The sequence below is a fragment of the Adiantum capillus-veneris genome, chromosome 4, assembly GCF_014529385.1.
Source record: "Adiantum capillus-veneris isolate H3 chromosome 4, ASM1452938v2, whole genome shotgun sequence".
In the NCBI taxonomy this organism is placed as follows: Eukaryota; Viridiplantae; Streptophyta; class Polypodiopsida; order Polypodiales; family Pteridaceae; genus Adiantum; species Adiantum capillus-veneris.
In genome coordinates this window covers 173,275,658-173,293,416 of record NC_140934.1, presented here as the reverse complement: position 1 = coordinate 173,293,416, position 17,759 = coordinate 173,275,658, and the positions used below count along the sequence as shown (strand labels likewise).

General features: G+C 42.6%; 2 protein-coding genes across 6 annotated transcripts in view; both read right to left on the bottom strand.

Moving 5' to 3' along the window:
• Nucleotides 1-3,740: 3,740 nt before the first annotated feature.
• Nucleotides 3,741-9,648, bottom strand: LOC147460371 (uncharacterized). 3 transcript variants are annotated; one of them, XM_086511452.1, is made up of 4 exons: nt 5,888-9,648; nt 4,260-5,806; nt 4,065-4,166; nt 3,741-3,963 (listed from the first exon to the last, which is right to left on the bottom strand). In XM_086511452.1, the coding sequence occupies exons 2-4, from the start codon at nt 4,422-4,424 to the stop codon at nt 3,919-3,921; spliced, it is 312 nt and encodes a 103-aa protein (XP_086367578.1). In that variant the 5' UTR covers nt 4,425-5,806; nt 5,888-9,648; the 3' UTR covers nt 3,741-3,918. The 3 variants fall into 3 exon arrangements, 1 of the variants encoding a protein (XP_086367578.1); XR_015187960.1 differs by lacking the exons at nt 3,741-3,963; nt 4,065-4,166 and having other exon boundaries at nt 4,448-5,806; nt 5,888-6,099; nt 6,183-9,648; XR_015187959.1 differs by lacking the exons at nt 3,741-3,963; nt 4,065-4,166 and having other exon boundaries at nt 4,448-5,806; nt 5,888-7,574; nt 7,663-9,648.
• A 155-nt stretch (nt 9,649-9,803) lies between these two features.
• Nucleotides 9,804-17,759, bottom strand: part of LOC147460370 (mitochondrial ATP-independent inner membrane protease subunit 1a-like) — a 42,294-nt gene continuing 34,338 nt past the window's right edge. For 2 of the 3 annotated variants that reach the window (XM_086511453.1, XM_086511454.1), the window contains one exon: nt 9,804-10,110. In XM_086511453.1, the coding sequence (XP_086367579.1) occupies nt 10,033-10,110 (78 nt within the window). In that variant the 3' untranslated portion in view covers nt 9,804-10,032. Of the gene's footprint in view, nt 10,140-17,759 lie in introns of all 3 variants that reach the window. The other variant, XM_086511455.1, reaches the window with a different exon arrangement.

Genomic DNA, 17,759 nt, shown 5'->3' with positions numbered 1-17,759 from the left:
CTTCCAAAAGACTATCTATAAAGTTTTGAATAAAACTCACCCTTTTTTGTATTTTTAAGATATGATTTTTCCATTCTCGGTATTTCTATCAGCATATTTCATGAAGCAGTCACTTCAAAATCCTAGATTGCAAGCTTTGCACTTATCTACTTTGACTCAAGAACAAAGAGAAAGCTTTACACTTATCTACTTTGACTCAAGAACAAAGAGTTAGTGACTTGGTAGGCATAGGCCCACACATATCCTCTAGCAAAGGCCACAGATTCCTTTTCAATTTTTCATGCACCGTTGCCAAAGCATGTGTGAAATCCACAATCATCTAACTACCCACCAAAAATAAAACTGTTTTGCTGAGATTTAGTGAATGTCTCACATTGCTGGAAAAAAAAAATGGACAACCATTGGCAAGCTTTAAATGCATCTCTCCCGCGCAACTATATTAAAACTAAAGTCATTTCCCAATTATACATATCCACCTCTACTCTCCTATCATAGAATCATTCTTTTTTAGGAGTAACATGAAAAGATACTCCAAAATCTAAGAAAATCTAGGTAAATGGGCCATATTGGAACATGGAAGTACCAAAGAGGCAAACAAAATGTCTCATCATCCCTGATGAGATCATTATTTTCTTTCTTATTGTTCTCTTTCCATTTCAACCAGTTTTCCTTTATGACCCTTTTTCTTGCACTAAAACCACTAAACATTCTTTTCGTCTTTGAACTTATTACGATCTTCATGAGACTTGCTTTTGTCATGTGTCTTCCGTCTAACCTATTTTCTACCTCTCTTAATAAAAAAGACTACATCCTGCTTGCTTTGCTCTACAAACTTCTGTCAAGTCATCAAATTTTAGAGTACCTCCATAACAAGTTACTTATATAGATTTGAATGCTCATGAGGAGAATATTCCAGAGACTTCGGAATTGGGAGATCCAATTTCTTATGGTAGTAACAAACATATCCCATGATGTTGATAAAGAGCACATTAGAGATATAGACTTTGCTTTTTTATCTAAATTTAGCTTATGAGCATACACTGATCAACTAAAAAAGAAGATCAAAATCATTCATATATGAAGCAACATTCCTATCTTCTCCAACTCATAAATCAAAGGTTTTCTTCATAGATGTAAACCTTGTTAGAAGTTGCTTCGTTCTCTTAAGGACTGCATAATTTTGTACCAAAGTGATTTTGTGGTCTTCTAATTGATTATTGTAATGTATCAAAAATTTAATCTATGCAACTAAATCTGGCCAATCCTTTTTAGGCATGGTAGTAAGCTTAGCTGCTAAAGCTCTGACAGGTTTTAACTGCTGCTTTTGGATAAGAACATCTTATATCTACACTTTCCATGAGACGTTGCTACTTTCCAAATATTTTTTTATATATTACATAGCTATTGTCGTTTTCAAGCACGAGACTAAAATAAGCTCAAGAAACCAAAAACTAGCAAACTTCTACCAATAATCTTGGCAATATCTCAATCAAAAAGCGTGAAAAAGGAATGCTTAAATTGAAGATATTGAATATGGCAAGATTCTAACAAAAATCATGAATGACAATGACTATAAGAAATGAGCAAAGATTGAACCTAAATTACTCGAAACATTTTCCATTTGACACATCTAACTAGAAAAGCACCTATACCCAATCTATACATAACCTATGGAGATGTTGTGTAAGAAGATCAAACCAATCAATCTTATTCTCTAGGAAATGTGGCCATCAATGTTCATATTAAAAACCCTTCACCAAATTCTTACACAACCCAATCAATCTTGCAATGTGGCCATCAATGTTCTGCTAACATACAAGAAAAACCTCTGAGTGAAGAGAGCATATATTTGTTCAGAAAATCAACAAATCTACCAAAAACCAACATCAACATAACACTGATGACAATGGACAAAATCCACAATTCTAGCATCGACCAAGCTCAATAGCAAAATCAAGTCAACACGGTCGACATCAAAGTCACAGCCATAATGCTTAGCATTCAAATACAAATCATCAAAATCTCGATGCTTCAAAAATGCATAAATGCACCCATGGCATCGTGATGCATCAATCAGTATAAGGTATATGTGACCATACTGCTTGCAACTTGCCATCTAACTCCCAACATAAGCACATTGAATCAATGCATTAGCGTAATGCCCCAAAGATGGCTCATCTACAATGGCTACCCACAATCTCAAGTCATACCCTCAAAGGTTCACAGTAATCTACACATGAAACAAGTTGCAAGCTCTCGTGCAAGTGGCTCGGAAAGCACTGTGTGTTTTTATGAATACACCCCAACGAGCATACATGTCAATTAAAGCATGAAAGCATCTACTGCTTAAAACACAATGTTTTCAAGTCGATAACTGCCTTAAGCCTAAATTTTGATCAGATTTCTCTCTAGTTAAATTCCAACGCTCCAAAGTTGCGTTGAATTCCCACAAGTATATGTATATTGAAGAACTCCGTCATCGTGTAATCTGTCCCATGCCGCAAACTTCAGCTTTGAGATACCACTTTTGAGAGAGAGAGAGAGAGAGAGAGAGAGAGAGAGAGAGGGAGATGTCCTTGGTTGTCAAATATGACTTATGGGACCAAAAATACATGTGATGTACTGTGTGGGGGGGTTGATAAGTGATTCTCAAGGACTATGGGGTAGGTGTCCATTCCTCATAATACCTGCGACCCCTTGGCAATCGACAGAGGCTGAGAGCCATGGGGGAGCAGGTAATATGAGTGAATGGACACTAAGTGTCCATATCCCGACCGTCAAGGGTCGTTGGGTTGCGGGCCAAGCTCCTTGCATGTTGAAGACAATTACAGAGCCGCACACTGGTTCTAAATTGATGCTACGCTTGCAGATGCGCCTCAATGCGTGCCGGACAACCTACAGCAATGTATAATTTCAGAGGACACATGTTGACGAGGTTCATGGATTACGCGTGCTGACGAGGCATGAAATCATGGGCAATGATCGAAACGAGGTTGATGATTAATTACTTCGTTAGCGAAGTGGCGGATTTTCCCTTCTTGGCTTCTCAGCAGCCCACGTGGCTTGACATGATCTCCCTCTAAAGCTCTAATAAAAGGAGCAACGTCAAGCAAATAAAAAGCTGTGAAGTAAAAAGTTGTCGTGCTCTGTAAAGCTCTAAAACAAACAGCGCCATCAAGAGTAACGAAGTAAACAGGGACAGGTTGACATCCGTAGCCTATTGCCTCTCCGGCAGGTTGACATCCGGAGCCTACTCCTCTCCCAAATCACGGCAGGTTGACATCCGGAGCCTGTTGCCTCTCCCAACTCACGCTATTGCACTACAAGAGGTTGTGTGCTCTTGTGACGCTGTTAGCGACGGAAATACACTGGGTTTTTATAACCCCCGGCGTCGCTAAACCATTGCTAATAGCGTTGCTATAAGTGTCGCTATATAGCGACGCTCATAACGACGGTTATAGCGACGTTTACACAGAAGTCTATAGCGACGCTCATAGCGACGCTACAGAGCCATAAATAGCGACGGTTATAGCGACGCCCGAGAGAAAAAAAATTTGGTGACAGGGCATTGAATGCCCTGCCACCCATCAACCATATTGTACTTGATTCACTTTTTAAAAAAAGTGCAAGGGTAGATAATAGACCCAAAATAGTCACCCACAAGACGCATTGTTTGCAAAATTGACAAGCATAAAATTGACAATTGTACACATCATAGGCAAAATGAATTGATTGGCAAATGTAATAATGACAATTGTACAACATCATAGGCATAAAGAATTGATTGGCAAAATGAATTGCGGTGACAAATGTAATAATATACATGGTTCAAAAAGACGTATAAAATCCATCTCATGATACATAATCTATGAGAAACCCTAAACTAATGCTATCTAGCTACGACTAAATTGACGTCGTCTAATCAGACGTCTCATCGCGTCCAAGCGGTGTATCTGTCGGATTCTGCAAAAAAAGACAATAAGACAGCTTTCAGTAAGTATAAACATATAACGACATGTATAAAACTATACAAAAAATAGAAAAGAGTAAACCCTAATACTAACCATGCCACCGCAAGAACTGAGAATGTCTATCAGGGCGTTTAAGCCCTTCCTGCCTGCGTACTCGCGCTCGTACGGTGTGGGATCACGTCCTGTCATCGACCACTGTTAAAACATACAAAGATTTCATTATGTTAGAATTAAAAAACTCATAAACCCTAAACTATCGAACATAAAGAGCAATGCGAAAACACTTACAAAATCAGCCTCAAATGATGCCCATCCACCGCTCCCCAAGTGGTGCGAGCTCCCTGCCTCTACTCGCGCTCTGGCTGCATTCTTTTGTTGCTTCCACTTGTCGGGGTTCTCGCGCGCTGCTTTCTTCGCATTCTTCCAATCTTCTTTGGCCAGCCAATCTGGCATGTTCCACCATGCTTGATTGCTTTTTGCACTTCGGAACGCTTGTGTTTGCAGTATTCGCGCATTCGAATCTTCATCAGGTCTTCATTGAAGCGCTGATCCCGTGTTGGAACGGGAAACTCATCATGAAGTATGCTGATGACTCTGGCTTAAATCACTTGGTACTTCACTCCATTTGTTTAGTATGTAGTATCTAAACAGCTGAGAGCAAAGACCACGCATGCGCGAGATCACCTTCTTGCCGTCATTATCCATGATGATGCCGCCGCTAAAGTCGACGGAGTAAGGCAAGCCCTCTGGCCGGTGACGCGTGAACCTGGGTGTCCCGGCAGGGGTCTCTAGCGGCGTGTCGATGGGGGTACGGACGTCAGGTGTCTCCACCGGCGTCTGAGCCCCTAAGCGAGGAGTGTCGAGTGGGGTGGCTCCTGGCGGAGTAGGTAGAGGTGGGTAGCTGCTAGGAACAGTCAGCCGCGCGAAACCTGGCGTAGATGGCGATGTTGTGGCTGGTGTGGGGGCGGGCAAAGAAGGGGAGGGTAAAGAGCCTCGTCGAACACGACGCGGTGTGGAGGCATCGGCGGCGAAATCCCCACAACAACCGCCACCGCCACCACTAGAGCGTCGGTGTCTAAACGAGTGTGAAGATCGTCTCGTCAACACCGAAGCTTCGAAGCGCGCCGAATGCTCCGAAAGAGAGGGAGATGCGGATGGAGTAGGAACGCGCGATGATGCGCCAGAGCGATGACGCTCCACGTACCACTGTCTCTGCTGCGGTGACAAAGAAGAAAGAAACTCCTCATCATCCATACCTGCATTAAACACACGAATATTTAAACTTAATATTGAATTAATAGAGTAGACAATGACGCAAAGACCATTAAATACAATGACGTAATGACGCATATAAATACAATGACGCAATGAATTGAGTAATAGAAGAGGCAAGTCGAAAACTCAGAATTTTCAATCAAAAGATGTGAGCGCGAGTAGAAAAGAGCGTTATACACCATGGAAGGTACTTAGAGAGCCAGAGCTTTTACAACACGGAGCAAAATTGTTCAAATACAATATTTGTGGCTTTAAGAGATCTCTCTCTCATCCTCGCATAACTCAACATAACTTCCTATATCTATATAGAGCTCTCCGTTTAAACACATATCCTCTGTTTCATTTTGTAGCTCCTCTGCATGCACCCCATATAGAGTAGTAGCATTTTGATGCTCGTCTGGCACCATCGCAGCGGCTTCTGATTGAGCATCTTCTCTAATCTCCTCCATTGATGCCGTTGTGATTGGCACATGGTAGCCTTCATACGTCCTTGCACTACGAGGGGCTACCTCTATGACGTACCACCAGTTTGATGTAAACTTTGTAGGATGAAATATTACCTGCCAGAGCCACATAACTTACATGAGAGCTTTCAAGCACATAACTTGTAAAAGGGGGATGTTAACTATTTACATACTTACTTGTTCACAATGCTTGGATAGTACGAAAGTGTCTCTTAGGTCAGTCCATTTCTTAGGTGGCTCTCTTCCCAAAAAGCCGTCGCGTAACACATGATTCTCTGGAAGATACGCTTGATGACCTTCGTAGATTTGCTTCTTCAGTGAGGGCGCCCTACGTGCATTCAGTTTAGATCCACATGTGACACATGCTCTGTATCCGCTTGTTTAAAGCCCTGCATATATACACATGATAATAGATCAACTATGGGAAAAAACAAGATTTACAGTGTCTGCGTGAGGAGTGTCAATAGATCACCTGAGCATTCTGTTAGCCCGGGATAGTCATGCATGGTCCACATTAGAATGCCTCTGATCAAAGCATTCCGTCGTTCTGTGTGTCGGCTCATATCCACCACCTCTATGCCAATCCACAATTGTTGTAGCTCTTCCAATAGTGGACGAAGATACACATCCATATTCTCCACTTTATATCGCCCTGGCACAATCAAGCTTAGCCATAGGTGCCCCTTCTTCGTAGTCAACCACGGGGGAATGTTGTAGTTGACGATGACAACGGGCCATACACTGTAAGATGTTGATCTTTGACCAAATGGATTTACGCCATCCATAGCCAAGCCTAAGCACAAATTTCGAGCTTCCCTGGCAAAATCCGACCATGTTCCATCTATATGTTTCCAGGCTACGCAATCTGCAGAAATTCGTAGCACACCATCCGAAGATTTATTCTCCTCATGCCATGATGCTAGGGCGGCCATGGACTTACATTCGAAGAAATGCTTGATGCGAGGAAGCAGAGGAAAATGTCACAAAACCTTTTGTGGAATTTTTGTCCCGTGGAGATCTACTCGATATCTTTCAGAATCACATTTCGGACACTTCTCCATGTCTATGTATTCCCCTCTGAAAAGAATGCAGTCATTAGGACAAGCGTGGATAGAATTGTAATCCATCCCCAAGTTTCGCAAAATCTTTCTTGCTTCATCTCGGGAATCTGGCATCACATTGTCAGCTGGTAGTATGTACTCTTTAAGCAATCTACACAACATAAAAATACGATACAGTCGTGTAAAAATCTATCAGATCATTATACATTTAGAGTTTTATTAAAGTAAACTAATTGTAATAGATCACCTGAAAAGCGTTGTGACGCTAGTGTCACTCCATCCAAACTTTGCCTGCATGTTGAGAAGAACCAGGAGTGCTTTCAATCTAAACATATGTGCTCCATTATACAATGGCGTATCGGCTTCACTTTTTATATCATCATAGATAAGCCTTTCTGAATCCATGATCGTCTCGATCATTTCATCAATCTCGGGCTCAAACATTGTCTCATTGGGAATGTGCTCTGCATGATCATCCCCCGAGCTGTCAGAGGCTACATCTTGTGGCCTCACATATACTGCTTGACCAAAGCGCCTGCGAACACGTCTATTGGGTTGCAAGATTGCTGCTTGTTGGCCAACCTCAGAGTCCGACGAGTTATAATTGGCAACAACTCGATCTATAATAGATGGATCGAACTCGCCATATTCGCGAACGTGCTGCAAAGAAACACGTCTTGTCCGTCGCACAACATGCTTGCATTGATTACAAGGACATAAGACCCTCGTTGAGAGATAGGTGTTTCGGTTGGACGGTCCCACATCCTTGTCACTACTCATAATGAGGATAAAAATCTTATAACCTGGACAACAAATTTAATATTCTATTAGCATTCTTCGTCCACTTCCGATTATGCAAGCTGACAAAGCACTCTAGTTACAGCCACTTACGAGGCATATAATCATTCGCAATGTTCGAGAGGCTGCTGTTGATTAATTATGGATGTTGAACTGTCATCAATCCGTCGACTGCAGCAGTGATTCCGCTACAAAAATAGCACTTGATGTAGGGCTAGGATCACCTACCCACCAACCAACGACCTTGACGATGCTGAGAATCACCCACACGATGGCTAGGACAGGAAAGTGTGTAGGTCTAAGTCGTGGCAGAAGATGTGACGGAAGCAAGCTCAGGAAGGATAGAGAGAGAGAGATGAGTAGAGCAATATTTACAATCACTTCAACTTCAAAATGTCACTTTAGAGTTCACATGAGATAATCTATGAGAAACAGTTAGTTGTGCAACCTACCAAAGGCACAAGAGCCATTTAGCTCCAACAAAGGTATCGACCTATAATTTTTGCACGTTAGATGTTGTATGTACCCGTTGTTCTGTTGTACAAATCTATTTCATTGCAATAAGCAAATGAACACGCCTATCCCCTCTTCTACATTTGTCAGACACTCTCTTTGTCAACCAAAAGATCAGAACCAAACTTACCTCTTTGTTTCATGACTAGCAACTAGTCCTGCGAATTGGCTTCTCGACTCAAGATGAGGATGGCCATTGCAATCACGTCCCTTGAAAGGTGAAAAGACCACACCCATACCCACACACACGGGTATCATTTTATATTAGGGTTTACTAGTCCTTTCCCATTAAGAGTAGTTGACCACTTTAGGCTCTATGTACGTTGATTTGCCAGTAAAGATCCATCAAGATTTGAGAACATGTATATAATAGAAAGCCTTGATCTCTCACTCACAAACACATGCACTGTGACAATTACATAAAAGACCCTAAGTTGCGCTATATGAAATGAGACCAGCTTTGGACGGCTCTGCAATGTTATTGCAACACACAAATCACAAGAGCCACATTAGGCAATAGGGTGAAAGTCTTCCTCTGCTTGTTTGACATTAGTAAGTGGAATGCCAACTACTAATATGTTGCTCCAATGGCTAGCTGATCATATGTTGGTCCAATGGCTGCGCATCTGCCCCTTGGATGCAAGTGAAGGTCACAATTTGATTTGGAAAAATGATGTGTAATATTATCTCAGAACACTCCAATCTGCAGCATCGTGTGTTTAGACAACCCTCGTATAAATGCAATTCAGCAGAATGCATCAAGCCCAAAATGTGATCCATTTACCTGCCTGCTCAATGGCAACATAATTGGCTTTCACATGCAAGAGCAAGATGGCAAACAGAAATTGATATGTAGGAAAACGAATTTTCTCTTTCACAGTGAGTGCACAATAGCATCAATAAGAAGAAAAACACGACAACCATAGATTGCCACACTTAAAAGAGTCTTCTTATGCCAAAGTGCTCTCTTGATTGACTTGCACGTTGTCTTTTCTTCTCCTAACCTTGCTTCACTAGTACGTACAATGTGCCAATATGGGGTATGAAGAGAGTCTGCCCTTGAGATTGGAATAGGATCGACTGCTATTTATAAGCACTACATTACGTAGCCTATAAACGAGGAAACGCTGGCAAATTCTCGAACGCAGACCAAATCTACAAATATAATTATGTAAAAACCCGTTACTCGACTTCCAGTTTACATGAGCTCAACAGTTAAACGAGTAATCTTTACCATAAATCCAACCCTCTTTTAGCGTGTTAAAATTTCTAGCAAGCTAAAATCACTTTGTTTTTATATAAGCACCCACATGAAACTAAAGCAGACTCACTCCACGGGTCAAGAAATTGGCACCAGACCTTAGTGTATTCGTATCAGTAGTACACTCTTTGCATTCCCGTCAACATTTTCAAACAAGTTGTATGCACCAAGTGTGAGCATCCTACCATGGATTCAATCTTGATGAGACTTCGCTATTAAAGAACGCATAAATTGAAACACACTGTTGCTATTGGTGGCTTTAGAAGTTGCATGCAACGACGGGCTCAGCTGAGTAAGGAAGTAATCATATAGAAGATGGCCACTGCAAATGTTACACAAAATGCTTCGAAACATTGAGTAGAACTTACAGCAGCCAGATCTTCTGACCACTATCAGCTTCAGGAAATTGACATCATAGCCCATACCTCTCAAGAAATTGTGTCCAGAAAATCAGTCAAAATTGCAGTAGAAAGATCCTATTTTATTTCACTACAAAATTCAATTAATGTACCAAAATCTAGTTGTTGCGGTGAACATCTTCAGCACAGGTACTCTAAAAACTTTATGAATAAGTCTACCATACAACTCAAAATAAAACTCTCCCCGGGACTTTGTCCAGACCAAAAGTTGGGACTTTCAAATTTGGAACATTGAAGAACAGCAGATTATACGTGCAGAGTACAATTTGCTCATAAGCGCCCCATAACAAGCCATGTAATGGCTGGCCATTCATATGTTGACAACGCTATGACACTGCCCTCAGGAACCTGCATTCCATAGAGTCAAAAGTGTTGGACTGCACATCAACAAAAGAATGAGAACCAAACCAGCAGTTGACCCCAAGCAACACACTAAAAGGACTGCAATTTATTCAATTAAGGCCAAGACAATCTGAAATAATAAAGTTAAATGTCAAGCCACAGGCAAAAAGTCTATACACAGGCATATAATGTGCCATGGCATCAGCTCCGCAATTTACAAGGGTGTTTGTACGGGCTGTCACGTCATCAGCCTCGTACAATGTTACCCCACACTTTATTTTAAAGGGTTTAGGGGCCTCTGCCATTATCTGCAAGTTGGGTTAGGTTTTTAAACCCTAGCCTCCCCCTCTGTCTCCACTCAGCCAATGTTTTAAGTTGGGGACACTAATGCCAGGTCACAAACTTGTGACATCATATGCCATATTCTGCGATTTGTACAGTTTCATTACAAGGGGCTATTGGGTGCACCATTTTATTCATTAAGGAGCTGGTTTAGGGGGTGGAACAACCATTTGGTCTTCGAGGGAGTTTGGTTCATCACAATTGCTTTGTTTGGTATATTTAATTATCCATTGTATGTATCGTACTGGACAAAAAATATGGTCACAGCTGTGGTCGTACAGTGGTACTTTACCGTACGATGGTACGATGACAATGGATAAATACAATGGAACCTATAAATGCGCTATACAGTTGTGTCTGTCTCTTAAGTGCTCATCAATGTGTAACCTACCTGGAAGAGATCACATAAAGGGGTGCTTTGTTTGGAACCATCTTGATTAGTTTTTGTTTTATATTTTTCAAGATTTTGAATGGGGAACGGGGAACGGCAACGGGCATGAAACGCCTTTCCATGTTACGAACACTCACGCTTGAAACACGGAACGGGGATTCGGAACGAGAAGTTGGAATGGGAATGGGGAACGGAGACCTGAAAAAGACCATTCCCTGTAACTATGCTGTGTTCAAACAGCCCTTTGGGTGCTAGCTTTCGGAGCAGGAGCTTTTGGAGAGCAGAGCGTTTCAATAAATTGCTTTTGGCCAAAGGCCATCTGTAAAACCTTTATAAGTGTGCGAAGGCCTTTTCTCTTGGTAGATCAGCTTAGGAGCACCTACAGAGAGAGAACCCTACAACATCAATAATAAAGAAATACCAGATGGGGCGCCTATAACCGGCCTGTACAACGTAAAGGGCGGTACTATTTCAATTACCTGTTAACTTTACACAGAGCACTGAGAATGGACGAGAACACAGTAGCGACTTGAATGTCACTGCGCACACGAGACCGACACCCTGTAGGCCCCAAAGACTGGCGCCCCTTTCGATATTTCTTTATTCAAATTAAGGTAGACGATCCGACCACTTCGCACAAGCTTTCACAAGGCTGTCCAAACCTGGCGAGGGCTGAAAACGCAGGTTTTCGACCTGATTTTGGCAACATAACGACGCAAAAACCCCTGAAGGTCAAAAGCACCTATCTAGGACGGATTCCCTCGCTATCTGGAAACTTTCTGGTGAGCTGTCACAGAAATTCAGCGGGCTGTAATTCCCTGTTTTTCACTGCCGGGTGCCCAAAAGCCTGTATACGCATCCCAAGGCTCTCACGAGGCTCCCCCGGTGTTCCCTTGCAGTTTAGGTGCGAAACCCTAAACCTGCAGAAAAACACAGCAGGCTGTAATTCGCTGTTTCGAATCGTTTTTAGCGGAGAGAACACGCCTACGCGTGTCCCAAGGGCTCCCGCACGCAATGGGACAGTTCCCCTGTGAATTGGACGAGTTTTCACGCGAGAAAACTCTCCGAACTCGCAATCTTTCGCGATGGAACTGTGCGTTCCTGTGGGGGATTAGCAATTAGCTAATCCGGTTCCTGTTCAAAAGGCTCTTGCCTTGGCAAACGCGCATAAACCCCCAGAACTGTACATGTTCATCTGAGTAGCCCAACTAGTGGGGCATTACCATATGTGCCAAAGCGGAGACAGAGATGCACGAGAGCAAATCATTGCGCTACATGAGACAGAGGAGAGGGCAAGCTTTCCATTAAAGCTGTAGACCTGCACCCACTACTCACACACACACTGTAGCTCACTTATGATCAAAAATCAGCCTCCTCTCTCAAATTGGGCGCCCCCTCTTCAGCTGGAAGTAGCAAACTCCCCAGAAGCTGCCATGTGTCCAGTTTGCCCCTTTTGAGTTAATTCTCTAGTTCCCACTGACTTATAAAGTTATAAGTGACTTTCCAAGTGGCCCAGACTTCATTTGGCGCACACAGGCTTCCATACTCATCAGAATTCAGTGCTAACTGGCCCGACCAGTCCTAGTCTGACCGACCGAGACTCCCGCTGTGAGAAACCTATTCGGTCGCAACCGTTTCACATTGGCCATGCAATGTCCACTTGCACCTTTTCAAGGGTTCCGGGGAAAACAAGTAAAAATAAAATAAATAAAAATATCTAGTACTTATTTACAGAAGGCAACAAGAAAAATACACCTCCTCGTGACACACCCCACCCTTGAAATACTGCAAGCGACCTCGCTTGCATGCCAATAATACATGCGGTATCTCCTGATATCACATATATTCTATGATGAGAATCCAAGATATACATGCTTCCGGAAATGTAGCGTTGGACGATTAAACAATCCCACCAACCTGGCTACGACACATATATCAAGCATAGAAGTCTTCTAGTGTACTCTCAAGCACAAACTTCTCTAGCTAAATTCTGTATGGAAAGAGTAGATACAATTGCTTAACTACTCTCTTGAGCATCATGAACCATGCTCTTGCCTTGCTCCAGAAAAGGCTACATCAAGTCGCTGTGGGTTCCATCTGAAAGGCTTCAAGATACAATTGCAATAGCTGAGGTGAATCAAGCAATTCAGACTCTTCCATCCATTTGGCATCCAACGATGGATAGTTCTTGAACTTCACCAAATAGCGTCTTGCAACCTTCCCTCTAACCTTTCTTTCTTTATGTGCCAATATCTGTTCAAGAACAAGGATTTCATCCAATTCTTCCACTTCGGGTAGTTCCTCATCAAGCATATTCTCTAGCATATCACCAACAAAGGGTCTTAGAAGGCTGACATGAAAAGCATTATGTATTTTCCAGCCTTCTGGTAGCTTTAACCTGTAAGCTACATCGCTGATCTTTTCTGAAATCTGAAAAGGACCATAATATCGCATACTGAGCTTAGGAAACAAGCGTTCCTTGCCTTTCCTTTTCCTTAACCTTTCCTTTTCCTTAACCTGGCCTTTTCAAAGCGCAAAAGTACCCAATCACCAAGTGAAAATACAAGTTCACGACAGTGACGATCAGCAACTTTCTTTGGCTTAGCCTGAGTCTTTTCAAGAGCAATCTTTATCTTCCTGTATGTTTCATCCATATCTTGCACATACTTGTCTGCCTCAAAAATCTGGTCCTTAGTCTACAAAATGGACGGGACTTTCTTCCCTCCTTCCACTATCTCAAATGGTGCCTTACCTGTTGATGTATGCACAGTGTTATTGTAAGCATATTCAACCAATGGAAGATGGTGTTCCCAAGTTGCCTTGTGCTCTGACACATAACATTTGAGCAGGTCCAGAACAATAGAAGTTGCCTCTTCTGACTGTCCATCAGTTTGCGGATGAAATGAAGAAGAGAACTTTAGCGTAGTGCCCATGTTCTCAAACAATGCCTTCCAGAAAAGACTCGTCATACGTGGATCCCTGTCACTGACAATTGACTGAGGCATCCCGTGATATTTAAAGATATTGCTCATAAATATCTTGACCATGTGTTCTGGCTTTATCTTCTTCCTCACAGGAATGAAATGGGCCTGCTTACTGAACCTACAAATAATAGTCCAAATCCCATCATTGCCTGTTTGCGTCCTTGGAAGATCAAAGATAAAGTCCATTGCTATGCTTTCCCATGGCCTGTCTGGGATCGGCAATGGCTGCAACAATCCCGGTTGCTTTTGTCTATCAAATTTGACTTTTTGGCATACTAAGCATGATCTTACAAATGTGTCAACATCTTGACGCAAAGCTGGCCAATAGAAGAATGCCTCAACCCCTTTCACTGTCGCATCAATTCCACGATGCCCAGCATAAGGTGGAGCATGACTTTCCATCAAAATTTTGGGCCGTAACTGTTTGGTAACGCATAACTTTCCATGCATCATGAGAAAGTCATTCTTAAGCATATAGTGCTCATGATGTTGCCCATCAACAAGCTGGTCATAGATCCTTGCAAAATATGAATCTTCAGCATATTGTGTCTTCATTTCGTCTAGTTCACAATGGTACGGAATTGACACTACTGAAATTTGGGGCTTTCGTGACAACGCATCAGCCACCACGTTCTTTTTCCCTTGCACATGCACAATCTGAAAATGGAACATTGACAAGATGTTTGCCCATCGCATGTGCTTCTCAGAAAACTTTGTCTGTGTGAGAAAATATCGCAAGGTTTAATGATCCGTTTGGACAACAAAATCAGCCCCTAAGCAGATAATGTTTCCAACTAGTAAGAGCATGAATTACTGCCAGCAATTCTTTCTCATAGACTTGCAAGTTGCTTTCAGTCTTCAAAAGAATTATGCTCTCATATGCGACTACTCGGCCATTCTGCATTAGAACTGCACCAAGACTATGGCCACACGCATCACATTGAACCACAAAAGGTTTAGAAAGATCTGGCAAAATAATTACCGGATCGGAAGTCAGCTTCTCTTTCAAGTGTTTGAACGCTAAAATTTCCTTGGCTGTCCACTTGAAAGTAACTCCTTTTCCTTGCAGTGCATGGAGTGGAGAAGCAATCTCAGCAAAATTTCGGATGAACCTCTTGTAATAGGAACATAAGCCTAGAAAGCTTCGAATGTCATGTACGGACTTCAAGTCTGGCCATGACCTAATTGCTTCCACTTTAGCAGGATCCATGTGTACCCCAACCTTTGAAACAATGTGCCCAAGGAAGTGAATCTCTTGCAAAAAGAACTCACTTTTCTTCGCATTAATGAGTAGCCTATTCTTGCGTAGCTCATTGAAAACTGCGGTCAAGTGATCCCTATGCTCCTCTTCAGACTTTGAGTAGACAATCATGTCATCAAAGAAGGTACCCACGAAGTTTCTATGTGGTCTAAAAATTATGTCCATCATTCTATTAAATGTGGCAGGAGCATTTGTGAGACCAAATGGCATGACAAGAAACTCATAGAGACCAAATGTTGTCCTGAACGCAGTCTTATGGACATCTTCTGGTCTAATGCGTATCTGATGATACCCGCTCTTTAGGTCTATTCTTGTAAACAATGACGCTCCCTCAAGCCGATCAAGAATGTCATCTATCCTCGGTATGGGGAACCTGTTCTTGATGGTATTCTTATTCAAGGCGCGATAGTCAATGCACATGCGCCATGAACCATCCTTCTTCTGCACTAAGAGTACAGGCGAACAAAAAGGGGATGAACTGGGCTGAATCAGCCCCTTCTCTAAAAGCTCGTTGACCTGACCCATAATCTCTTTCTGCTGGGCTGCACTAACCCTGTATGGTGGTCTATTCGGTGGACTAGAACCTGGCACAAGATCTATAGTATGATCCTCAGGTCTCTCAGGAGGTAACTCCCCTGGCAAAGAGTCCGAAAAACAATCACTGAAACCACTCAAAAAAGTTGACCTGTCTTTATCTAAGGTAGACAAATTAGATACAACTTGAGGTACTTCTTTTGCAAAGATCAAGTACACAGAAAGATGATTCTTTATTATAGATGAAATAGCAGAAGCAGAAACAACTGGAACAGACTCGCCTTTAAGCTTTACATCAAGGACATGAGTCTTTCCTCTATGTACAAGGGTAATCTTTTTGTTGTAAGTATCCACCATCGACATAACTCTGAATGTGCAGACGAAGCTTCCCCAAAATGGGAGTAACGGGCTCTGAATGACTTGGGCATGCCAAACCTGCTTCCCCTATCATACCCATCTCCTCTGCACGAATGCCCAACTTTGATGCCAATTCTGGTGATATGAAATTTGCACAGGCTCCTGGATCAAAGAAAACCAGCATTGTCTGGTCTCTAAATTTGCCCCAAGCTCTGCACAGCTCCGTGGCATCTGTGTTTGGCTGGTCTCCAACCAAATCTGGAACAAGTCCTGCACTTGGCTTTGGCTTCTTCCCTTTATGGTCTGACTTGTCATCCTTATCCTGTGACTTCTTCTGTGGGCATTCATTTGCAAAATGTCCTTCCTGTTCACAAATGTAGCATTTCTTGGCCTCCCTAAGAGCTTTCCTTTCTTCAAAAGTTTTGCCAAAAAAATGCCTTTTTTGTCCTTGTCCTCGTCCCGAAGAAGACTTAAACTGCTTCTTGGATGTATCACCTTCTTCAGTGGAGGGCTTCTTTGTGGGAGGCTCAGAAGGCTTTGTTGCAACATTGCCCTTGGCTGAAAATTGATTGCCCTGGGACCCTTTCTTGTGGCTATTAAATCCATCGAAATCTCCCTTCGAGAGATTGCTAGCCACTCTTGCATTCTCTATCAACTGAAACATATTCATGACAATAGTCTTTGTGCAGTAGTCCCTGATTTTCTTGGGCAATCTGCAAAAGTACTTCTCAATCTGTTCTGACAATGGCACAAACCTGTAAGAGGTGACTGCAACAGTGCGGCCCAAAACAGTTTATTGTACTCTTTGAGATTCGCACACTGTTTAGCATTCAACTCGTGCCATTCTGTCATCACATCCACTTCAAAAGTGTTCGTCAACCATGCAGGCGCAAAAAGCTGTTTGAATTGGACCCACGTTGTTGGGGCTTGACCCTGGTTCAACAATGCGGTCCACGATTGGAGCACATTCCCTTTCAAGAAAGTGGCAGCCTTGCGTATCTTTGAAGATTCCGTGAAGTTTCCTCCAGCATAAGCTGCATCGAACTACTGTATGAAGGTCAAAGCCTTCAATTGGTCCTCGGTTCCTCTAAAAGTTTCAAACTTCACTCCCTGCCCACCTTCCTTGTAATCCTTAAGCTGACTCAAAGGAGCCACATTATCATAAACAGGTGGCTGTAACAGTGGTGCTCCATGATTGTTCATTCCAACACTCGCATCAACTGTTTTACCTGTGGTATCTGCATTTGGTACGTATGGCTGCGAAAAACCAGCCATACCAAATTGTGTTCCAGGCACTCGAAACTGGCCGTAGGCACCCTGAAGACCGGATTGGACACCCATGTTCGCGTACATAGGGTTACCCATGCCTGTTTGCATTGTCCCGAACACATTCCCTCGCATATAACCTGTGGAAGGTCCAGCCATAGCTTGAAACACTGAACCACCTCCAAAATAACCAGGATAAGTATTAGGTAATGGAAGGGTCTGACGCATAGCGTGTTCATTACTCCCTTGACCATTCACAAACGTTTCTTGTCCAGCTAAAGCAAGTTGCTTTGGATCATTGGACACCGCTAGTTGCTCAACCACATGGGCTTTCCCTCGAGCATCATGAGTCCTCTACGCATTGGAAATCTCCTTTTCCTGCAACGGCTCAGTCATGCCTTGTGTAGGAGGTTGAAAACCCTGTGTCGGAGCCTGTAAGAACTCTTGCATCCTTGGGTTGTTAGCCAACTGTTGAAACATGTCCATGCAGCAACGCAGTTGATTTCTAAACAACCTATCC

Bases quoted from the DNA above. Each gene is read 5' to 3' on its own strand.
- LOC147460371 (XM_086511452.1), bottom strand. From the start codon at position 4,424: ATGCCAGATTGGCTGGCCAAAGAAGATTGGAAGAATGCGAAGAAAGCA. The intron at 4,167-4,259 runs GTAAGTGTTTTC...ATGTTTTAACAG, and splicing joins CATCATTTGAGGCTGATTTT to TGGTCGATGACAGGACGTGA. The intron at 3,964-4,064 runs GTTAGTATTAGG...CTTTTTTTGCAG, and splicing joins TCAGTTCTTGCGGTGGCATG to AATCCGACAGATACACCGCT.